This window comes from Antechinus flavipes, chromosome 2 (assembly GCF_016432865.1).
Source record: "Antechinus flavipes isolate AdamAnt ecotype Samford, QLD, Australia chromosome 2, AdamAnt_v2, whole genome shotgun sequence".
Classification (NCBI taxonomy): Eukaryota; Metazoa; Chordata; class Mammalia; order Dasyuromorphia; family Dasyuridae; genus Antechinus; species Antechinus flavipes.
In genome coordinates, this window is record NC_067399.1 from 581,222,087 (window position 1) to 581,247,283 (window position 25,197).

Below are 25,197 nucleotides of genomic sequence, written 5' to 3' on the forward strand. Positions count from 1 at the left end.
CTGAACCTTATCACCATCAGAGGTCATAGAGGGAGTAGACTGAAGGCCTAGGAGTGATTCTCTTCTGCTTCGTAATCTTAAGAGAAGAATGGAAGAAGGAAAGAGGAATGCATTTGAAATAGTAGAGGAGGAAGAGAAAGATTAGGGAAAATTATCCCACATTATTAGGTATGCAAGTTGACATCTATAAAAAACCAGGAGTAGGATGATAGTGATGGATGGAATGGCTTCCTCATCTGAATTGGTCAAAAAAGGAAAAAGACATACAACATGGAGAAGGGAAAAGGAGAATTGGAAGAAAGGTAGTTTAGAGAGGGCTTAGTCTTAAACAAAATTTTGTTTAAGATGAACTCTAAGGATGTGTAAAAATATTTATAATTTTTTTGAGATGGAAAAAATAGGAATCTGAAGACATGTTTATGAAATGGGGGAATGGCAGTGGCATATAAATATCATGGAAAATGATTGTGCTTTAAGAAATGAAAAGGGGTGGTTTCAGTAAACTGATGCAGAGGGAAGAGAACAGACCCAGAACATCAATATAGTAAAGAAAACCAAGTTTGAAAGAACGAGGAACAAGATCTTATCATCATGACTGTATGCTCTGGCCCAGGACTAATGGTGACCTATGCTCCCCACCTCCAGAGAGGAGTGTGGGTGAAGCAGCATTCGTGTGATGTGCCAGGCCCTTCAGAGTACAGATATTATCTCATTTAGTCCTCACAACAGCCCTGTGGGGTAGGTGCTGCTGCTGAGGAAACGAGGACAAACAGGAGGAGAGGCGACTTGCCGAAGACCCCGTGGCTTGCCAGTCTCTGTGGCCAAATTGGAGCTCTGTCCTTGACTCCTTAGGGAGCCCCCTCCAGGTAGAGAGCTGAAGGGTGCAGAGTATCAAATGGGATGTGTTTCTCTGGATACATGAAGGCCAAATAATGCTATTTTCTTTGCTTAACTACATGTTTGTGACACAGTTTTATTTTTACTTAGTCCTCAATGGGGAAGGTTGAGTTTTATGAGGAAAAGATGGATTTTTGCTTATTTAAAAATATATATAATTAAAACTTTCTGAAATATTCTTTCTGAAATATTCTCTTAGAAAGTGAGTTTAGCTTAAGCTGAGTTCATGGAATAGTAGGACTTAAATCTAAAGATTGTTTCTAATCTGAGCATTTTATAGCCTTTACTAACAGCTAAGAAATACATTATATGAAGCAAAATTGGAAACAAACACACAATCTGAACATTAGAAATTAGAATTAGAAAATGTCAGAACCTATAAGAGTTCTCTTTTCTTTAGATTATGATATGATCACAATCTGAGTACATTGACCCTCTGACCTCTCCTTCTGCACAGGCTATCCTCCCACCCTGCTCCTTTCGGCCCTTTTTGTAAACAACTTAAAAACCTCAACCTAACAAACACTGTCCCTTCTTTGAGAGCTGAATCAATGGGTTTGTGTTTTATCCACAATGATGCTTTTTGCACAGATTTAATATAGAATTATAGCCAGTATTTATCATGATTATGGTGATAGTGATTATCATGTTTTATTGTTATTTAGTGGATTAATTTTATCCAACTCTTCGTGATCCTATTTGGGGTTTTCTTGACAGAGATATTGGAGCAGTTTGCTATTTCCTTCTCCAGTTCCATTTATAGATGAGGAAACTGAGGCAAACAGAATTAAGTGACTTGACCAGGGTCACTAGTAATTGTCTAAAGTCAAATTTGAACTCAAGTCCTGCATATTATCTTTACAGTGGTGAAGAATCTGTTAACTAACTAATTATGTTTCATTATTTACTTGAAATCTCAGGACTAATTGTCTATAACCTTCTGTTTTAGTCAGAAAAATTTTCATATGAAAATGTTTGTTGATTCTGGATTCTTGGAGTTATATTAAGGAAAATATAATAGAGTTTAAAACACATTTCTAAAATTCAAACTCAATTTCAGCTTTTTTTTTTATGAATTTAAGTAGAAGAAAAGTTCCTCAGTTAATTGACAGAGAATAGAAATATAAATAGAAGTGAGGTTTGTGAATTTAATTAATCATCTTTGACACAGAGATAGTCATATTTTTTCAAATGAAAAGAAAAAGGGAAAGTTTTATCAACAAAGGACATTAAGGTGTTGGACTAGTTTCCTTTCACTATAAAATGTATACTCAGTAACAAACAGTGACTTTTCTTACCAGAGCCCCAGTTCTTTTTTTTTTCTTTGCAGGTTTGCAGTATCTAAGAATAACACCAAGTTTTCTTCATTGTAAGCTCCTGATTCCCTGCTCACATCCCCAGTTTGGTGGTTTGGGATGTGGCCCTCAAGCAGCATTGTAGCTGCAAGATGCAAGTTTTCTTCATTGTCACCATTCTAAGAAAGTACAAACGTCAGACTGGGTAAAAGGAGGCCTGTTCCCTCTGGATAAGGTAGCTACTGCTTCTGGAAAAGGAGCGTACTCTGTGCTGTCAGAGAGAACTTGGAGGTGGAGAGGCTAGGGACTAATGTCCTCATGTGTCCATACTCAAGAATATGTATATTCTTCCATATGAAATATTATGGAACCTGGAACCTTTATGTAATGTTTAATTCTTCCATGGGAAGTAATTGGCTATTTTCCTCAGCAAAATAAGGAGTGATAAAACAGCAATTAACCAAGGAAGAGAGAAGTGAAAAAACCAAGGTTGTCTTGGATGAACAGTCTCTATCTTTTCTTTACATCTTAAATATCTTGACATTAATTGTTCTGGCTTTTCTTTCTTTACATCTCAAGGAGGGAACCATCTTCCTTTCCACAGCTAGTTCTTGTACTTGTGCCCTTGAATCTCCCCCTCCTCTAGTGTCTTCATCACCCCAACTCTTCATTGCTCCTTAAACTATGGCTTCTTCCTCATTAATTCTAGTGAAACTAGATTTTTCAAGATTTATCCATTCTAGTCCCTTTTTAGTTTACATTTTACTTAATATTGTGTAGAAATTGACTGCTGTCTCATTTTAAAATTCTTCTCATCCCTTGACACTTTGACACTACATGAAAAAACAACACATCTTCCTTATTGTCATCTATCTTATATTTATTATCCAACTGAAATCATGGATACATTGAAGCATTGACATCTGGACATTAGTCTTACCTATATATCTACAGTGAGCAAAATCTACCACTTTCTTGCTGTTTTTGAAAATTGGATTGTTTCCCATGTCCAATTCCAGTACATTGCTTCAATTTTCACCATTCCTCAAAAATCGCAGATAGCAATTCAGCAATTTCAGTACTCTAATATGTAATTTGTCTGAGCCAGGTGACTTGAACTCATTAAAACAGCTGTCTCCTATCTCCTTATCTTGAGTTCACTGTTAAAAATTTTTGTTTTCAGACTGAACTTTTTTTTTTTTTTTAAAGAGAAAATAGCAGCTAGGTTATTGTGATTTTACTCTGTCACTTTTTAATATAATCCCACCTAGCCCAAATAGCAGGCCTATTCCTTTGTTATTACTTTTCTTGATGAACATAATTCTAGAAGTATTTTTGTGGCTTTAGTGGTTTTTATAAGCTTTAACTCATTCAGGATTTAAGCATTCTATACACAATTCCAGTTCCATTCCACTTGTGAATTCATTGTTATGTACCATTCTCTTTTATCTAGATGTTCTTTTAAAATCGAATTAAAAAACAAACAAACAACTGAATAGTCTATGGCAACTAAACTTGGTGTAGGAGAAAGAGCTGAGAAAATAGATTTCTCCCCCTCCCCACCATTCTTTGCAGAGATAGAGGAATGTATGTATGGAATATTTCAAATCTTGTCAGACCCAGTTGATGTTGGTTGGTTTTTCTGAACTTCTTTTTTAAAACGACCCTCTAGGTGTGGGCAGGAAAAGAAACATATTTGGAAATAAAGGAAATAAATAAAAACACAAGATTCAATAAAAATAAAATCCAAGTTCATCAGAAAGTTCCCCATGTAAACACTTAAACACTTAGATCCCCATAGGTAGACATACTGTGGTTCATTACTAAGATTTTTTAAAAGGCTTCAGAGAAGAATTAGATGAACCAATCAGTGCTGAAAGAAGCAGCAGTAGTAATAGCATTTATATAGGAATTCAGGATTTGCAATATGCTTTACACATGTTATCTCATTTCTTATAAGGTACGTATTAATAATATTCCCATCTTACAAATGAAGAAACTATGGCAGAGAGAGGCCAGATAGTCTAAATTTCTTGGAATAACATAGCTAGTAAATGTGTGAGATCTGAATTCATATCTTCCTTACTGCAAGTCTGGCACTCTACCTACTGCACCACCTCCCTGCTCTTTTAGATGTGGTAATATAGGGATAACCATTTGGCTTAACTATGGAAATCCCAAAGTGAGCAAAACCCTTCCCCAAAACATAACAATCCAAAACAGAAAACTGAGGCATTGTTAAAGCTAAAAGACCACCACCTTCCTGTCTCCCTCTCTTCCCCAGCTGATTTAAAGAGTCTATGGTGGGATGAAGAACAGCAAAGAGATAAAATTGGGGATATCGCCAGAGATCTTCAAGCCTAATGGTCTTTAAACAAGAGCAGGAAGAAGGATTTCTCCATAAACTTGCTAGAAGTTGCTATCAGGACTTGGCATATTTAAGCAATTCTAGAAATGGGATAGAGTAAGAGTATCAAGCAGGGAGAAGGTGTGTGGCTAAGGTTGGGATGTCCTGTTATAGAAAAACATTCAAGTTTGTAAGACATCTTCCTTTTTTATTCCTTATTAGAATTTCTCATTCTAATTGTATTAGAATTGTAGTAGTTTATTTAGCCAACTTCTCTTTTTAGGGTTTATTCTCATAGACCATAGGATTATTCTCCCTCCCCTTTGTCTTTACCAATCTAAATCCTACCCATCCTTTAAGTCTCAATTCAAATCCTCCATAGTCAGTGAGACCTTCCCTGATCTTCCTTTCCCCTGAATTTCTCTAGTCATTACTATCTCTCGTTAAGTATCTTCCACACATGACCATATGGTATTTGTAAGATCTTATTATATTTGGTTTGTGGCATAGGATCATAGGTTGCATCTCAGAGGTAAAAAAAAAAAAAAAAAAAACCCTCAAAAGTAAACTAGTACAACTGACAACCTGAACAGAATATTATTGAGGACTGGAACTGTTTGTTTTTGTCTTTGTATTCCCAGAATTGGTATAATACCTGGCATAATAGTGGTACTTGGATAAATGCTTATTTTAAAAAATTATTGCAATCTTTTAACATCATCTTCATTTCCTAATATATTCCTCTGCACATCCTTTGTTTTAAAAAAAAAAAAAAAAGAAAGAAAGGAAAAGAAATCCATTGAACAAAACTAACCAACATGTATGTGTTGGTTGGTCTATGATATGTTGACAGGATATGCTATGTCTGCTGCTCACTGATCTGTTGTCCTGCCATTCTTCCTCTTGACATGCTCCACTTTGTCAATGTTCTTCCTAATACATGAAGTCCAGAAGGAAAAACAATTCTTGTCAGTGAGATTCTGAGTACCTTGAGGTTAAGGGTTTCTCTTCCCTCCTTCCCCCTTCACATTGTCTAGTATGGAGCCTTGCATATAAGCATTCAATGAATGTTGATTGATTCTGTTCTACCTGTAATATAAAATCAATCTAAGATCTCTCCTAGCTCTGCCATTCTCTGACTCTTTTGTCGTTTGTGATAGAGATTATATTTGTAGAATGCCAATGAGAGGATGCTTGTCATTGAGTAAAAAAGACTTTAAGAAAGCAGAGTTTGAGAATGGGCTTGGGAGAGGGAAAAGATTTAATGAGGAAGGGGTGTGTTTATGTGTGGGGGGAACGGAGGAACTCTGGGAAGACCTTCCTTCCTGGACAACTGTTTTGCAGATGCCATTGGTTGCAGGAGTCTTTTTGATCCTTTCTTTAGAGGCCCAGAATTTTACTTTTCACCCAAATGAATTTGAGCTAGATAGCTAGCAGAAAGGTTGCTATAGACAAGGGTAAGTAAGGAGATGGAGAAGAGACGGGCTGAGTCATCTCTGCTGAACTCCATTTGCTGGAAGGATACATTCTCAAATTACCAGTGCTTGGTTGTGAACAGAGAGAGAGAGATCTTGATGGTGCTGGCACTAAATTAGGATGCAGATGGTTGTCTGGAGGAGGACTGACTACAAAGCCTTAGTATCATTTGATCAAGGCCGGAACAGGTTCCTTCCACAGCAAAGTTGCCATCCCTACTTTGTAGCCGATGGAATTGGTTTGCTTTTTTCTAGAGCCTCAAGTTAGAGCATTTCCCAAGTGTATGTCTCATTCCCAGGAGACACTTGGGAATAAGGGATTTAGAATTGAAGAACCTAGGTTAAAATTCCAGCACTTCCTTTCCCACCTAGATGACTTTGGACAAGTAATTTCATTTCGATTAGCCTTAGTTATGTTGTCTATAAAATGAAGGGGTCTCTAAGTCTAGGTGCTGTAAGGAGGAGAACAAATGCTGTTCAAAATCAACCATGGATTGAGAATGTCATTTGTGCATGGAAAAAGACGTTTTTACATAGATTGTTGAAAATTAAGGGTTTTTTTTTCTCTTTAAAATGATGAATAAACAAAGATATGACTGAAGGTAGGATCAATACATAGTTGTAGATGTGTAGTTATATGTCTGTATATATGTATATGTAGTGACAAGGACAGAAATGGAAGATGCTTTCATTATATAGTTCAAACAGCTGTGGATAAAACTAAATTTCATTTTTAAAAACCTTGGCCTTTTTCTAGGTGGAGAGAGGGTAGAGGGGAGGAGGAAGAAAGAGAGCGAAAGAGACAGACAACAACTCTTGTAGGTAGTTGCTGTTCTTATCCCCATTTTACAGATGAGGACACTGAGGCAGACAGCGGTTAAGTGGCCTGCTGGCTTGCCCAGAGTCACCCTGCTAGGAAGTGACCTAAAGATGGTGCTCATCACTTCGGGGGCGGTGGGATCGGGCTCACTACGAAGCCCCTTGGTTGTGCGGAGTCCGCACGTGGCCCTCCCTGGGGAGCGGGGGCGGGGGCGACTCCAATCTGCCCCCCAACCAGAGAGGGGACCGGGCAGGGCTGTGAGACTGTCCTCTTGTGTTTCCCCCACAGGGGAAAGTGGAAGTTGAAGCTGGGAAAGAAGGGATGAAGTTTGAAGCGAGCGCCTTTTCCTACTACGGCGTGATGGCGCTCACGGCGGCTCCAGGTAGGTGCTGGCGGCAGCCGCAGCCTCCCCGCTCCGCGTAAGGGCCGCTCCTCCCTGCTCGGTCCGCAGTGGCCCTGGCCTGCTGCCTCCCGTGCTTTTGCTAGTCCTAGAGGTGGTGTTAGGGCGCCACCGTGCGGACTGTGGCCAGAGCCTCACGCTCGGGAGGTCAGCGGGGCGAGCTAGGGGATCTCCCGGGGGCGCTTTGCTCCTGGGACTCTGCGGCCCGGGGACCGAGCCACGTGCCCCTTCCTCCAGGTTATCTTCCTCAGCCCCAGCACGCGGCCTCAGGCAGCTCCTGCTGGACTGGCTCTGGCCCCGAAATCCACACTCTCTAGGTGCTGGGGAGTCGGGGCAGGGACCCCCGGTCCCGCGGCTCCCTGCGGCTCGTCCCAGCTTCAGAGACTGTTTCTAGGAACTTATTTTAACCCAGCCCTTTTGGCAAACCGAGGAGGACGCGGCCCGAGCTCGCGGGCGTTTAGGGCTAGAGCCTCCGCGGTCCTTGCCCCTCCCAGAGTCTCCTTACAGCAGGATGAGGGCTTTGAATGTCAAAAGTCAGTTGAAGATAGATCACGGATTTTTAAGAGCAGCCCTGCTTTTCTTTTCTTTTTTTTTTTTTTGAATCAGATAAAACTCTTGCTTGGTTGTCTCGTGCCAGTGATTACTGAACACAGAGAAATAAGGATGGCCCCAAGCCCGGCCGTCCCCGTCCCGGGAGCGTCGGCAAAGGCCTTGTCAAGTTGCTTGGTGCTGCCTGGGTGGAGCCGAGAGACTTTTAGCGGGGAGGGAGGGTTAGGCGGAGGGAAAGGGGAGGGGAAGAAGACTCTCTTTCCCTAGAAATCACTTTAAACGAAAGGGAAATGCGGGTCGTAAGGATTGTTTATTTAGGATTTATAAGCTGCCTCCTCCTGAAAAAGGAGGTGCAGTGGTAGCAGGTCGGATCACTTATAACCGAGGCTAATTAAATGGGAAATGAAGGAGAGCGGCCCCAGAGCGCCAAGTCCGATGCCCGTGTTTTCCTTTCTCGAGTTGGGAATGTCCCTGGTCCCAGTTGGGCCTCGTTCACTGATAGGGTCGTTTGTTGGCTGGACTAACCGTAACCCCTTGCACTTCCGGGTGTGCTTGTGAGTGCTTCAGAGCAGCATGTTTTGAAATTAAACTGGAATTGAGTATTAATGGCTTAAGAGATTTCTGGGTTAGTGGAGAGGAAAAGGAATGCTTTTTTCTCCTCCTCTTCCTCCTCTTTTTGGAAAGCAGGGTGTGTGTGTCTCTTCCTTATTACAGAGACTATGTAGTCCTTTGTGTTTCTGGAGGAATTAATGCTTCTGAATTCCTAGAGAGCAGGAAGCAGCTTTTCTCCCTTAACAGTATAAATTTCCTTCCAACTTTTGACAGAATCTCACCCTTGTTCTCTCCCTTTTTCAGTTCCTCTGTCCCTGTCTCGTACCTTTGTTGTCAACAGAACAGAGTTGTTAGCAGCAGGTTCTCCAGGTAACTCTGCATGCTTCTTTTCATTAATGCTCACCATCGGTCCCCCCTCCCCCTCTTCCTTGCCTCCCTTCTGCCTTGGCTGATACTGTGATAGTGCAGGGAGCTCTCCAGAAAAGACCCCAGCTAGCCAGGGAGGGATCCGCTTTAGCACCTAGGCCGAGCTTGAGCAGGGGAGAGGGGAGGGGATTTCTGCAAAGCAGTATGATGTGAAAGGGGATGAAAAGCATTTTGAAACTTTGTTTGATCTGAATGGATGCCCTAGCTTATTCTGTTTCCCAGAGCAGCAGCGAGGGGCAGATCCAGCCCTGGCTCTGGGAAGGGCATGGATGGCATATGGGGAATGTGCAGGAACCCGAAGGCCCACCAAACCCAGGAAAACGTGGAAACCCTAAAGTGCTACCGAAATGTGAGCTCTTCTTGTTACATTGCACTGACTTGGTAAAAACAATCAAGGTGCTTCTGTGCCGAGAGAGCAGTGTCCTAGAGATTGTCTGCGGCGCATGTTGACCCTCTTGCCTCTTTCCTTTTTCTGGCATTCAGAAGAGGAGGATACACATGTTTTCTAGCATCAGTTCTGTCTGCTGGCCAAGTGCCCCTCACTTCCCTTGGGTTCTCCAGCTTTGTTCTGAAATTAGCATTGGGCACATTCCTAACAAACAGCTGATTAGTGCCCTGCAGGGGACTCTGGTCATACCTAGCTAAGGTTTCCAGCTGCTAAAAAGAAAGGAAAAGACTTAATCTTTCTTTAATTAAAATGACATGGCTTTCCTTTATGTTCTAGAATTTTAGAGGCTGGCAAAAATATGAACTTATATTTGTCTCTTGTGTTCATTCATTCCTTGTCCAATAAAATGCTTAATAATGATGTTGGGAGCAGAATTAAACACACCTGCCCTAGAAGCTCATGTGTTTGTTACTAGAGTTTGGTATATTAGGGGCAAGTGGTATTAATCCATGGCTTCTTTGAATGCTAGAGAAAACATTCAAATGTTTTTTGCTAGAATGCAAATATGCTAGAGAAATAGCACTAACTCCATTGTTTCTCTTAGCTTATTTTAACTTGAAAAGGTAAAAAATTAGTAATACTGTGAGGGGAGCTGGCATGTCTGCCATTTCCAATCCATCATTGCACATCATGTTTTGAGAGTGGTTCCCATGCAGACAGCTTCTGCCCTCTCCCTTAGCCAAATTTGGAGGCAGACATGACTATTTCTCCGCAGGGTCCAAGAAAGAAAATGCTATTTGGAATTTGATATTCTAATGACCTCGGCATTTTCTTAGCTTTGTTCTCTCAAGTTGCAATGCAGCACTTTGATATCTTGGTCTCTCAGATCGTTTTCCCAATGACAGTAATAATTTTGGGATGCAAGGACTTCAGTAATACAAATGTTGTGTGTATGGTATATAGGGTGTATGGTATAGTATGAGAATTCTCTAGAGGATTCTTTCTTTTTTTACAAAAGGATATCTAGTTGGTTTTCAAAATGTTTAAAATGTGAGCACCTTCTTGAGTTGTATATATTCGCCATATATTTAAAAGCTGAATGTATGCTATATTTATTCCACAAACATTTACTAAGTCCCTACTAGGCAGGACACTGAAATGCTATTTGTAGGCATTAAGAAAGAATTCCCTCTGAAACATTAACTTATATAAAACAGAGTGGAAGAACTCTGAGCCCTTATGGTATGTTTTGATAGACACTTAAATTGCTCTTGAAGATGATCACATTTTAGGAAATTCAGCCCTCAAGTTTTCTTGGAATTGGAAAAGACTGAAAGATGATACCAGGTTTGTAACATTGACTACAATCTGGTCTTTCTGATAGAAAAGAAGGTAAAAGGACTTAGGAAATACCTCTTGTTATCTAGTTCATTAGAGAGGATGGAGTCTGAAATAAGTGATCCAAGAGAAGAACCTCAGGAAGAAGGGAGAATTCACGAGATTGGTGAATAAATGAATATGACAAAAGAAATTGTATTGCTAGGACTACAACCTAGGTATTGGACACTTTCCATTAAAAAGTCAATTTGGACTACTTAACAAACATAATGCTATTCTGGAATACTATGGAGAATCATTCTGACATAGGAAATAGTAACAACAATGGGGGAAGTACCCAGGTACTCAAAGGAAAAATAACAGAGAAGAAAAGAATAGTATTCTTTAGCTCATTTTACAAGTGAAGAAACAGGCAAACAGAGTTAAGTCATTTGTCAAATGACTAAGATAGGAAACGTCTGAGGATAGATTTGTCTCAGAAAGATGCATCTTCGTGAATCCAGACTGGACATTTAATTCTAATAAAAAAGGAGATTGCTGGTTGGGAAAACAGTGAGAATCTTAGAGAAAATGAGTGTGTCATAACAGAATTCATACTACCAAAGGAAGGTGAATATTGACAATAGTTGGTCAGGGAAGCATATTTCAGAATATTCAGAGAAACAATAGACACAATTACATTCTTTGTTGTTCAATTGTTTTCAGTTATGTCCTACTTTTCCTTATTTTCTTGGCAGAGATATTGGAGTGTTTTTGTCATTTCCTTCTTTAGCTCATTTTACAGATGAAGAAATTGAGGCAAACAGAGTTAAGTGATTTGCTCATTCACATAGTTAGGAAGTATCTGAGATACTGATAATGATAGATTGGGACACAGGAAGATGCATCTTCCTGGCTCCAGGCCTGATACTATTCACTCTTATCATCAAGTTGCCCCTATGGGTTATATAACGGAGACTAAAAAGGTTAGTATGATGCAAGGGGTATAAAAGGAGCTAAAAACAAAATTCTGGCTATATAATTGCAAATTTTTATTTATGTGTATTATTATTGAGGGGTCAGGGACAAGGAAGGAAAAGGACTACTGTTTCGAGTAGATGACATGTTTATTCAGGCAAAACTATTCAAATCCTCTTTTGCTTCTTTATTCCATAGCAAGAAAAATGATCTTCAAAATAGAAAGGGTAGAAAAAAACATGTTGAAGAGGTAATAAGATGTAGATTGTAAGAGAGTTCCTATCAACTTAAAAATAATTCAGAGTTCCATTGACAAATTAATTATATATAAGAGTACTGAAAAAACTTACAGAAGAGAAGTTGTGGTAAGAAGAGGGACAATATCAGAGATGGCTACATCACTTGATTTTTTCCAAAAAAGAGTATATCCTGAAAACTTGTTGGGTGGTAAATCTGATGTTATTCTCAAATGAATTTCTAAACAAATGGTTTGTGCACTAACCTCTATGTACCAGTATGGGTTCACTAAAAAATTATGCCAAACTAATTTGTTGTGTTCTTGTGCTTGATTGCTGCTTCTTCTCTTCTTTTAATATAATTAAGTCAGGAAAATGTGGCAGGCAGAGTATATCTTGATTTCAATTAAACTTTTTCAGATTATTGTGATCAATAGATAAGGAGATAGACTAATAGGCTGAATAATAGTAGGTAAAGGTGAATGTATATGGTTGTATGGATAACCATAAACCAAAGAGCATTGAATGTAAACTCACTGAAGGCCAAAAAGTTTCATTTTTGTCTTTATATCCCCACATTGCCTGGTACTTCTTAAGCATTTAATAACTGCTTATTGAATTGATTGCTTCATGGATCATTTTCCACAGGGAAGCTGAGTTCCTAAAGTGATATGTTAAAGAGTTCTAAGATATCTGGCACTATCCCATTAAAAATACTTTTATCCATGACATGGATGAAGATGTAACAAGTATAATTACCAAATATGAAGTTGCAATAAAACTAGAAAACGTGGATATTCTGTTGAAAGTCAAAAGCAAAGATTTGAGATCTTTAATGAGGGTGAAAAAGTGACCCCCACACCAGAAAGATGAAATTCAACAGCAATGAATCTAAAATCCTACCTTGGCTTAAAAAATAAATTTAAAAAAAATTTTCCAAGTACAAAGTGTGGAAACCTGTAATTAACAGCTGTGTCTATATGAGAAGAATCTAGAGTTCTTAATTACTTAACATTGTAATATGGTTGCCAAATAAATGACTATTTCATTGTAATCATGGATCTTTCTTTCCACCAACCAGTGTCCATCTAAAGTACTATATTCAGGTCTGGGCTTCTCATTTTAAGAAAAATGTTCACAGATTGATGGAATTCAGAGGAAAGGAGTCCAGATTGATAAAAGATCTGAAAAGTGCCTGTGAAGAGTCATAAAAGGAAATTGAATATATTATCTGGAAAAAAAATAAAAAAGATGACCTGAGGGAAATTCTTTCCCTGCCTTCAGGCATTTGGAGAGCTATCATGTGGAAAAGTATTAGTGTATTCTGTTTAGCTGAAGAAGGCAGAACAAGTATGGTAGGAAGAAACCTGGGTTTGGAGGGCAGAGACCTGCTGCATAGCCTAGCTCTTTAACTTAAGTCCTCTGAGACCTTGAACAAGATAATTAATCCCTCTAGGTCTCACCTACTAAAAAGAGAAAATTAAAGTAGATGATTTTTAGCTCTAAAGCCAAGGGATCCCAAAGTAGGGGGAAATATGACTTTCTAACAGTGAATGCTATAGTGGGCTCCCCAGCACTGGAAGTCATCAGACATGGATTGGATTTGAAATGTAAAAGTGGAAGAACAACTCTTGAAGTAGTACCTGTTACATTTTATTTTTAAACTAAAAATGATTATGAGCCAGTAGCAGAAGAAATATTTAGAACTTAGTTTATCTCTACTTGTTCTTATGAGAGAGGTCTGCCAGTCTAAAAGTACAGAAGCCATTCCCCTGCACAGAAGTAGACCTTGTTTAAAGAAAGACTTCTGGTTTCTTCAGCCTTCATTCTCTTCCTGGCTTTATGGCTGGCTTTCTGGACTTCAGCACTTTGCTTCTTCTATACTCTCACCCTGGAACATGACTCTGCTTAATTGGTCCCATCCCGGCGTGGTGAGCTTCTTCATTTTGTGGAAGGGTCCATCTGGCCAATCTCCATGTCCTCCTGACTGTGCTTCTGACTTGCTAGACTTCAACACTTTCACCCTCCCACCCAGCCACTTTCAATTTATCTTGTGTGTATTGTCTCATCCCATTAGAATGTATGCTCTATGAGGGCAGAGAGTATCTTTTGGTTTGTATTTGTACCTGGAACATAGTTAGCAAAACTTGTTAATAAACTTGTTACTGGCCTGCCTTCATAGTAGCCCTGAGAGTCTGTAGGAAGTGTATACCATGGGATCATAAATTGTGTGATAGGATTAGGGCGGAGAGTAGCTGGATTATGAAGTAGTGCTTTCAGCAAAGATACAAAGTGATAATTTAAGATGAATTCTGAAAAGCTGATTGTAATGATTCTGAAGGATAGCATTAATTTATGGTTAACAATGACATTTCCTCAAATCCCATTCGCAGTATTAATAAACACAAGTGTTTCCAAGAATCTGATTCCTAGCTGCCATCCTGAAAGCCCTTTGTTCTGTAGTTTCTCTTGTCCTAATTCAGTCGAGTTGGGCTCTTGTTCTAGTAGAAAAGTGCCCTTTCTTTGAGAGTCTTTTGGCCATTTAAAGAAGCCGGCTGGGAGGCCATTGTAGTCTTTCACGTAGATTAGGGCCTGCCGTGTTACTCTGCAGTTGAAATCAACAGCATCAGTCTGTTAGGTCACAGAGCAGCCAATGGATTCCAGTTCTGTAAGTTGTGAATTATCCAATGAGATGTGCCAGGTTGGTTGCAGCCATTTGGGTCTGTGCATTTACAGGTATGTTTCATTTGGAAAACAAAGAGCTGATTACCGTGGCTACTTCTACCCCATTAAAGTTGTGTGTTTTACCTCCTTTCACAGCTGAAAACAAGTCACCTCCTCGTCCATGTGGCTTGAATCATTCTGATTCTCTCAATCGAAGTGACCGGATTGATGCAGTGACCCCAACACTAGGGAATAGCAACAACCAGCTTAATTCGTCTTTTCTTCAAGTGTACGTCCCTGATTACTCAGTGAGAGCCCTCTCAGACATTCAGTTTGTGAAGGTAGGAGAATAGTGACCTGGCTTAAGAAACAAAAATTTAGCAGGAAGCTTCTCTAATGGGGACTCGTGTCACTGAAAATAGTGACAGGCTGTATTGTTTCCCTTTCTTGAACTAGAATTAGTTAGCAAAGGAAACATACGGTTTTTCATATAAGGAAGCGGTTCATTTCAGTAAATGTTTATAGAGCATGAGTCCAGAGCTGTGACCTGCAGACAAAGATTAGACCAGGAACTCTGCTCTGGCTCTCTGATGTTGCATATTGCACTCATTGGTGTGTGTCTATTGGGCCCAGAGAGCAGGAGAAAATGAAGGCCAGCATGGCCCATTTTATGCATGCTCTGGTGGGTTTTTGTTTGCTTGATTCTTTTTCCTTTGGTAGACTGGAGGGGGAGGCATGCTGTAGGGCTAGGTAGGAGGTCAAAGGGAATGCTAGCTCTCTGGGGAATTAGATGGGCTGACATCTTCTAGAATGGGGTAAGGATTGGAAAATAATTTCTTGTGCCTTTTATAAAATATACAAAATAAATTTATCTGGAGAAAAGTCAGCCTTTTCTGATACATAATATGATAAGATATATAAGAGGATGTATTATTTTGAGTCTCCTTTGGAATAGTGACCCAAATTTATCCCGTCAAGAGGTGCTTTTTTCCAAGAGAAATTATATACAAGGGAGAACAGACTTGAAGCCCCTGGATTTACCTAAAAAATAACTGCTGTGCTTTGATACAAAATCAGGGAGAATTTTCCTTTAGGAGTCCTTATTTGTCCCATGTAAAGTATCAATCTTCCCCTCTGTATTATTAGGCTTGCATTTTCCCAGAACAACTCCAAATAGTTACCCGACACCATCTTTGTGATAGCCAGTATTTATCTAAAGAGAATAATGTCAGATGTTCAGGAACTTGCTCTTGTAATTATGAGACTTTTTGATTTTTTTTTTTTTTTGGAGGCACTCAGGATTAAGTGACTTACTCAGGTCACACAGTAAGTGTCTACAACCAGATTTGAACTCAGGTTCTCCTGATTCCAGGACCAGGGCCAGGTATCACCTAACTGCCCCCATGATGGTTTTTATATTGAAGCTTGAGGCATCTGCCCATCTTGATCTTTTCGCTAATGGGAGCCATCCACTTTTCCTCTAGGGAGCCATTGAGGGAATGGGCTTAAGGATAAAGCAAAATGAGAGAGAGAATACTCTTCTAGGGCGGGCCTAGCCGACAGATTCTGCAGAAGAGAGAACTGGAGGCATGAATGGTGGCATTCCACTGTTCTCCCCCTTGATTTCTGTTTGTACTCCATCTTCTCTGTTTGTCCTAGATCACAAGACAGCAGTACCAAAATGCCTTGATGGCATCCCGGATGGACAAAACTCCTCAGTCTTCAGACAGCGAAAACACTAAAATTGAACTGACTCTTACAGAGCTGCATGATGGGTTGCCAGATGAAACGGCTAACCTGCTCAATGAACAGAATTGTGTGACTCACAGTAAAGCTAATCACAGTCTGCATAGCGAAGGTGCCATCTAGGACTTCTTGGTGGCCCCTCGCCCCCGGATGGTCACGGTCTGAAGTGGGGTCCTGCCGTGTTGCTGCCCTCCTCAGTCTCCTGAACAGGACCCTCCAGCCCGAGTCGCCCCCGCCTTCTCCCCGTCTGACCGCGTCTACCACTAGTATGCGCCCCTACGCCGTGCTGCCTCCTGCACCATTCTGAGACCAAAGACTTTGTGCCCTTCCTGGGAACAGCAGAGGAAGCAATGCAAGGGATGGCACGGGAGGCAAGCCGCAGAGCCACCTGCCCAGAGACGTCAGCCGGAGTCCAGACATGTGCTTCCTCCTGCTTCAATAGAATCACGTTTATTTTTCCGGCCAGATCTTTTATCCTGGTTCATTTGCCTCCTTCTTAGATAAGCATGAAGAAGTTTAAAATTGTTGCAATCTATTTTTTTCAAGAGATCATGTTTTTAAATGTTTTTTGCAGAGTTTTAAATTGTTTTTGTTTTGTCCAAACTCTGCTGTGATCCCAGAAACTGATCCAGCTCAGGTGGATTTTGCTTCCCTTCCTCCCACCCCCCACACACTTCCCACTGGTCTCTGGTTTTTTTTTTCTCAGCAGCCTCGTGAATAGGCAGCCATGTCATTCCCACGTGAATCCCTCTCTCCCCCAAAGGACACAATCAAGAAAATGAGAGTCATCCTAGCTACGGTGGACCTTCCGAGTTTGCGACTGTCTGAGAGTGGTTCGGAGAGCCGCCTGCTGACCGGGAATTGGATGGTTAACTGGGCCTCTTTCCCTTAAGAAGTCTTAGAATTTGATTTGGAAATGTGGTTTTGTTCCCACACTAGAGAATTTTAACAACAAAATGTGTTTTATTGAATTTTAAACTTGTTGGATAACAGAACAATGGGCCTGGGGAATATTGAGCCTATTCAGACTGGTGCCCAGCCTAGGCAGGGAATCTCAGGTTCAGGTCAGCCTTCCTCCCAACCCTGGGGCATCCCTTCTCTGATGAGGAGGGGGAAAGGACAAGGAGACCACCCACCCCTCAGCTTTAAAGAGCTCTAACTCCCTTTCCCCAAAGCTCATTGTTGTTCCTCCAAGATGCTGCTATACCGATGCCAAAAGGAATTCTTCTCTGGGGCTTTTCAATAGAAACATGGTGTGGATTCCGGGTCCTGTCATTGGAGACACAGGATTGGAGCCTCGGTTTCCAAGGGGGTGGGGACTTATGGGCACCTTTCAGGGAAGCAGCTCTTGTGTTTCCCCTCCCTTCTCTCTCGCTGTTCTTTTAGACGTTGTCTGGAGGCCGGCCTACGGAGCCCCCCTCTGGTGGATGGTCTGCGGAGCTGTGGGACGGGACCACTGGGCCCCGTGGGTTTCCAGAAACCAAATGTGTATCATGGCCAGTATATGTGTGTCTCTTCTCAATACCAAATGCTGTCATCTGTTGTCAAATCCAGGCCAATGGGCGCTGCTTGACTGGTCAGAGTCACTCCTTGTCCACCTTGGGAGTGCTAGCTTAAGGGAAATGTGCCTTGTGAGGGCAGCATTCACATATTGAAATGAACCGATGTTGACCATGGCTTTCTTATCGACTTTCAGTACATGTTGCATCCAGACACTAGCAAACTATGTAGCATTTCCTTCTTTCTTTGTTCATTTGATCAGAATGAGCTCCAAGTATATTTATCCTCGGTTTGAAGTGATCGGACTAAGTAGTTGGTTTCTCCCTCCCCTAAGGATACAAGTAGCCCCAGCTGGTATATTGGGTTCATCCTTTATGTGGGGGGCAAAGAAAGGGTGGTTTCTGAGAAGATGCAAGTCAGCCACAAAATGTGACCAAAACTTGAATGTTTCACTGTCTGACCGGCTTAGCAGCTGTGCCCAGCCCAGTGGAAGAACTTGGTGTTCTCCCAAAGTGGGTTGTTAGCCCAGGATTCTGGCATGTGTGATAGCCCTGGGAGACGCTCAGGACATACTCGGTGGTTTAGATGAAAGGCATCCTAAGGACATCCCTCAGTTGAGGTCAGATCTGTTCACAGCAAATTCCATCCTAGACAAAACGTTTTCATTTCCTAATGGGCTCTAAAGAGATTGGTGAATAGTTTGTAACTGTGAAGAGAAGGGTTGGGATAGGGCACCTGAGCCTGTCCTTTAATGGAACCGACCTGAGCTTCAAGATAGAATAGTGAGAGGCATGCTGCTCTGTGGGTCTTGGAATCCCCAATCTTTTTTTCTCTGCCAACCTCCTGGAACTTTAGGTTCTTGAGCCCTCAAAGTTCTTTCTCTCACATCACCCTAGTCGGCTTCTGGCTTTCCAAATACAGCCCTACCCAAAGCTTTTGGGCACAACTTCCTAAAGGAAAACTTAGCATGTTAATAACCAAAAAAGAGCCTTTCCCCCTAAGATTTCATGATCTTGCTATTATACTCTGTTCAGATCAATTGGTTTAAATTGGGTTGGATTATGTTGAGAGAAATCCTACAGTATTGTGAGATTTGGGGAAACAGACTAAAAAACCACTTATTGATTGCTTGACTTTGGGCCCAATGTAGTAAAACTCCTAAATTTTTTTTTATTCAAAATATATTTGCCTTTTTGAAGAATGTTCTTATGTGGAGGAACTCATGGTCCAGAAGTAAAGTCCATAGTAAAAATTTTAGCAGATTTCTGTCCCCGATATTTGCAGATATCATTCTAACTCATTTTTCAGAAATGAAATCCAAGATTTAATTATGGGATGTTATTAATATTATAAACAACAGGTTATTAAGTATAATTTCATTTTGGCTTTTGAAAATATTTTATACCAAAATTTGATGAATACTAGGGATTTTGAACATTTTTAGATAATACTCAGAAATCTGGTTCTTCAGTATCTCCTTCTAGCCTCATTTCAACTTTGGGAATTGACACAATTGTCCCTCAGACAATGCAGAGGAGGCGCCTTAAGCTGAGTTGAACTCTACACACACTCAAGTTCATGCCTCCCAAGGACTGTTATTTTGGCTTAAGATTTTCTCCTCCAATTTCTGCTGGGCATTGGTTGACATGAGTCCACAATCCATGTCAACCAAATAATTGCACCAAGACGGGAAGGACAGTGTTAGTAACTAGTGCCAAAAACATCTGGGAAGAAGACTCCTGAATTACTCCATTGGGCTGCATAGTCTGCTAAAAAGAATCAAAAGTAGATTGGCTTCATGAGCTATAATGGGATGCTTCAGGACTTTAAAACTCCGGGAGACAAATTACTGCCCCTGTCTAGGAATTAGGAGCCATGGCCATGTACAATAGAAACCCTTAAAATCAGGAGGCCTGAAAGGATAGGTTGGGCACCAGAGTAAAGCAAGGTGGTGGGATCAAGTCCTGAAAGGTCATAATTGATTTAGAAACAACACGGACAAACTAATGTGATGATGTGGAAGCCTCACCTGGAATAAGATCCCAAATGCTCAGTAATTCTCAGGGTTTGCTCCTTTTCCTCTACACTTATTTTCTGCTCTGTACTCATGGGCCACGGTAAATTCTTTACCAATTATGGGAAACGAGGGCTTAGGACTTAGTCTTAGAAAGTTGAACTGCTAGTTAACTTGAGTCTGTCTTTATCAGGTTTTGTACTCATAGGAAAGATAAAGCATATGGCTGTTCTCTATTAATCTACCTTTGGCACCAGAGTTCTTTGAGTAGCATAGGAAAATTGAAGCTGAGCCCCTGCATGCACTCCACCATGCATAAGTCCTTTGTACCTAATGGCCTAGCACTGTCAGACTGAAAAGATAATTGTGAAAATGTGAGGTTTTTTCTTTGATCAAGCAGACAAAACACTTGGCCAACATTTCTCAGCAAGAATTTGAATCCAATTGAGATTCAAAAAGTTCCCCTCAAATTCCATGACCAAGGTCTTTGTTTATACAAGATCATGATTCATCAGCCCCTTTAAGCTGCCTCCTCGAGCCTTGTGGTAATATATATTTTTAGTCAGGCAACTGTGGTTGGATCCAGGAACATCGACATTTCTGGGGCTGGCAGAAAGACCCCCAAATCTCACTTGTCATTTCATCCACTAATATGTCTATCAGAAGGACAATCCCAGCTCACTGTGTTCCCTGGCAGTGGAGATGCCCTGCAAAATCTGGAATGGAAAGAGTGTTGCCCTGTCCCCAGTGATTGAGAATGGAAAATTGATAGAAGTATGTTTTAGAGCATCATCCCAGGTTGTCTGATCTCCTCAATGAATTTTTAATTGGAACAACGATCCCCTTTCTCTGCTCTGATCCTGGTACCAAAGAGGAATTATTCTTAGATGAAAGTAAATTTAAGGAATTGGGAAAAGAAATAAAGAGATGGTAGCATATGTCATCTGTGGAGGGGATAGAGAAAGGAGAAAACGACTGTGTGTTTGCCAGAGGTGCCATATTGGGACTTACAAATCTTCTGATTTATCACTAAGAAAATTCTCCTGCCCTATACTTTTTACTAACCTATTAGGCTCTGGGTAAACAAATTTTCCTCCATTAGGTTATCCTCAGTCACTTTATCTCTCTCTCTCTCCAGAATTTGGGATTTGGGTTAAATTGAGGGAGATGTTTGGCATATAAGATCAATAGGAAGAAGAGTCACAATTTTTTTTTTTACTTGACTAGTCATTGGATCCTAGTTGGATGGATTTCTCATACCTCAGATTCATAATTCTTTATTTAAATGACAATTTCCATTCTCTTCTGCAAAGTTTATTAGGAAGCTAAATTTTAGAAAATCTTCAAAATTAAAGTTTATTCTGCACCCCTCCTTTTGAGAAGTCAAAGTTATCCCCGTCAAGCCTACACGAGGAAGGAAGGAGCTTTCGATCTCTTGTTCCAAGGATTGCCCTCTCAGCCCGCTCTTTCTCCTCCTAAGGGATTTCTTTCCTGCAGACATTTCCTAATGCCCATGAGGTGTGCAGCTTTGTTGCTTTCTAGATTTGTCTGCAGAGGAGGGAAGGAGGAAATGTTGGGTTCCCTTTAGCTGCTTTTCTCCCAGACCACCTCTGCCAGACATCTTTCCAGACTGACATTGCTGTCATTAGCTGAGACGAGGGATCATCATGGAGAGGAGGCCTGCTAGTAGCTGAGTCCCGAGAGGAACTTCAGCTACGTCTCTCATATAGGGACCTGGACTTGCTCTTCTGGCCTCTGCCATGTCAGCTCAGCTAGGCTCCCTGACATTCTGGAACTCCCTGTATTATCAGAATTGTTATAATTATTGGATACAAACTGACTTGTACTGAACTGTTAAGGAAAGGAGAATCTATATAATCTGGGACAGCTGCAGTTTGGGGCGTTATCAGTGTTCGCACACCGACATCCATACCTTGGATCAAAACCTCAGACCTCCAGTTTTTAAGGAGGGCTAGCTGCCCTTCCTGCTGGGATAAGACCCTTCTGCAGCCAGAGTTCCAGTCCAGTTCTTACTGATCCTCCCAGGAATCTGCCTGGGCAAAGCTAGTGAATAATGCCAGGAAGGGGAAGGGGAATCACAGGGGCGCCCTCATTGAAAACCACTACCGGAGTCCGCTGGAAGGTCACTGGCAAGTGGGGGCATTTGCTCTGCATTAGTGATGGCTCCCATCTGGTACCACTATCTTGCCTTTAAACAGTATTTAAGATGCCCACAAAGGCCAAGGGAGGTGAGAATGATGGAGAGCATCCTTTTATTCCCACAGATAACCTACATCTGGTCTGGCTTCAGCTTAATCTTGAGATGTTGTCATTGCTCTGTGCCGAGGTCAGTTGTAAAGGGTTTAGAGCCTGGAGGGTGAGGATGGAGCAAGGACTTCTTATTCCTAGAATCCTTTAAATCCTCAAGTGTACATGCTTTATTTTATATTATTATTATTATTATTTATTATCATGTAAATACATCCTTCCTGTTTTCTTCCACAGTCTTAAGGTGAGAAATCCTTATCTGATTTCTACCAGATAGGCTCTATTTTTAGAATAGGATTTTGCTCTCATCAGCTGGTCCCAAGGATCTTCCTCTCCCCTTTCTTCTAGGAGCAGAGGTTGAGAAATGTAGATTCGACCTTGGACCTTGCCTTCTTAGATCTCAGTAGCGACTAGTAGACACCTTTTGATGAAGTGGGGAATTTTGTCTTCCACTGGCCACTAAAGAGACAATTCCTAGATTTCTTCCCCTTGCTGCAGAGATAGTGATGGTTCAGGGTACTGGAAAGAACCAAATGTTGTGCTTTCCCTCTCCTTCAGGAAGCTGCTCTTTGGTTTGTCTCAGAGACTCCAAACTTAGAGAACCTCAACATCTTTGGAGTCGCTTTCAGAGTTTAGGGAGAGGGTGATTTGAGGCTCAGGGGAAGAAGCTCTGACATTACAAAGTGACTAAGCCTGGAATGATTTGGGAGTTGAAAGGCTGGTGGGGGAAATGACCAAGAGAAATAGAATGGAAATGGGAATGGAGGAGAAAAAAATTATGTTTTATTCAAATGATAAACAAGCTTAGGCCCTGGGGATACTAACAGTTGTAAAAATGGCACATCAGGCAATCTTATCCCTTTATTTCCTCTGCCAAGTGCCAGGCACCCAAACCTAAATTGTTTCCATTTTCCCATCTCAGACTGCAGAATTTGTCTGGACCATGGAAGCTGCCTTGCCCCATCTGGGATCTTAAAATGCCTTTTTCTTTGATTTTGAGGTATCCCTTTCCCCAAACAGTGACCATTCCCTTGTAAACTCAGGGTGGCCAGTGCAGGCTGCCTTGGCCTTTTAGAGAGGATCTCTCTTAGGGTCTGATTTTCATACTCTGATCTTTGTTCATTGTATCATAGTGTACATTATGTGCTTTTCTGAGATGGAGGCTTCTGAATCCAGTATTTGGGACTGTATCCATAAACCTGCGTAAGCACAATGATGGTGATGATGATGTGTATACATTTCATAAGCTGATTGTCATAATGAATGCATTTTATAATTCAAATGATGTTGTAGATTTACAATCTCTCCTATTTATTTTGTACTGATTTATTTGTATATTTTGTGATTTGTTTAAAAAGGGTTTTATTCTTTTTAGATAAAAATGGTGATTTTTCTGTTCAATTTTCCAGTGGCTATGTGTTGTTGCCTGTTCCACAGGATGCTAAAACCATGTATTTTTCATCCCAACTCCTCTCCTTGTTCTGCCCAGCTGTGGACAAAAACAAAACAAAACAAAACAAAAATGCTTTCCTGACAGCCAGTCAGCTGGGCAGTTTCCTGGCTTGAGCCTCCAACTCCTAGCTTCCCTTCTCTTAGTAAGGTCGGAGACTCCATCCACTCTTGCCCCCAGCCCCAGCATGCTGATCAGGACATGTGGTTCTGCTCGAGCTTCTCAGAGTTTTGCAGAACCCCTAGCCCTGCAGAGCCACTTGTGGCCCAAGCCAAGCCTCTGACTGCCCAACAGCCACAGACCATTTTCAGGCCCTGTGCTCAAACCGGGCCGGGCTCCCTGGCCTGCCCCCTCAGAACCATCCGCAGAAGAAGGCTGGAGAGAGGAATGGATCCCGAGGCTCACTTACTGAACTAGAAGCAGGGTAGAGCAGGGAGGCTACAGATGATTTGGGAAATCAGAATAGGAAGTGGCTCCGCAAGGTGTCAGCCCTGGTCTTCATGGTCCAGCCTGGCACCCGCTGGAGGCCCTATCTCCTTGTTCCATCTCTCCCTTTCCTTCCTTGAGCTGCCTGCTTACCCACTCTCTGCTCTCAGCTCTGAAGCCTGCAGAAGGTGGTTTTATGTGCCCAGAGCCCCCTGAACCTGGCTGAGGAGCCTGCCTTCCCAGCATCCTCTGGTCTGTCTCTTTCCCTCTGGGTTTTAAATGACATTGTCTCTCAGAATCCAGTTTCTTCCCCTCGGCCCTTTCTTTTCCCGACTGTCCTGTTTGCCCCTCTGCAGTCTGCTCCGTTGGACTTCCATTTGTCCTGTGGTTAGAGACTACGTCTTCAGGAGAGCCAGTGGCCTTGCCTCCGTCTGTCCTGCCCCCCAGTTTTGCCCCTAACAACAGCTTTTCTGGAAGTAGATTTGTGCACCAATGGAATCTTTTCGGAAGGTTCTCTCTCATCCCCCTGGCCCTGCCCTCTGGCCGGTGCTTTCCCAGTCACTTATTTTGTCTGGTTCCAAGATCGACTCAGGAAATGTGTCAAGGGAAGTGAAGGAAGTGATTTCTTAACTGTTAGGACAACTCTTCAGATGCCTGTGATGTCCTCTGCATCCAGGGGTACCCATGGTTGTCAGTTCCTTTCTAAGCTTTATCATGTGCTTTTGGGGAAGGGGAAAGAAAAGGTGGGTTCAGTCGACCCGTTGCCCTCCCAGCACATCTTTTCATCTCAGCACATCTAATGATGGAACCCAAATCAATCAAAAGATTCTTTGGCGAAAGTGAGTGGAGCAAAAAGATTGACTAGAGTTGGTTTCTGGAAATTGTCCTTTTATACTTTTTGAAAGGTATTATTGACTTTAATAAAGAGATGATTCCTAATTAAAGCCGAAAACACTGAATTATGTTGAATGGCTAATAAATACTTTTGCTTTCTTTGTATCTTGGTTTCATCATTTTCCTCCAACAGGCTTTCCACAAATACTATTTTCTACTTGTTTTTCTCCTCTTTTCAATAGGAGGTTAAGCGTTCTCAAGGTACATGGGCAGGACCCTTCATGTTTGCAGGTCCAAAAACAAAGCTTTCCAGGAAAGCCCAGGAAATGTAAAAGCCAAGGCTGCAAAGCAAGATTCTAATAGCTGATTGTATCAGAACATGTCAGGGGTAGAGGGATCTCGGAGCCCCGCAATCTCACGGTTTGAAGAAATGCTGGGGACGACGGTCTCTAAGCAGTGGTCTTCTGAGGTTCAGTTACTCCAGAGAGGGGAGTGTGCTGCAATCTGGCTCCATTGTACATTCACCATAATCAATTATATCAAAACCCTCACGTGTCCATAAACTGGAAAAGCTCCTTTGGCTCTGCTAGCCTTAAAGCCCTCCATGTGAGCCAG

The 25,197-nt window shown here is 41.5% G+C and overlaps 1 protein-coding gene across 1 annotated transcript in view; it reads left to right on the top strand.

The window, feature by feature from the left end:
• CNNM2 (cyclin and CBS domain divalent metal cation transport mediator 2) overlaps positions 1–24,747 on the top strand; it is a 152,436-nt gene extending 127,689 nt beyond the window's left edge. The window contains exons 5-8 of the mRNA XM_051981326.1: positions 7,123–7,216; positions 8,639–8,704; positions 14,501–14,685; positions 16,004–24,747. Of these exons, the coding sequence (XP_051837286.1) occupies positions 7,123–7,216; positions 8,639–8,704; positions 14,501–14,685; positions 16,004–16,213 (555 nt within the window). The 3' untranslated portion in view covers positions 16,214–24,747. The remainder of the gene's footprint in view (positions 1–7,122; positions 7,217–8,638; positions 8,705–14,500; positions 14,686–16,003) is intronic.
• The last annotated feature ends 450 nt before the right edge of the window (positions 24,748–25,197 follow it).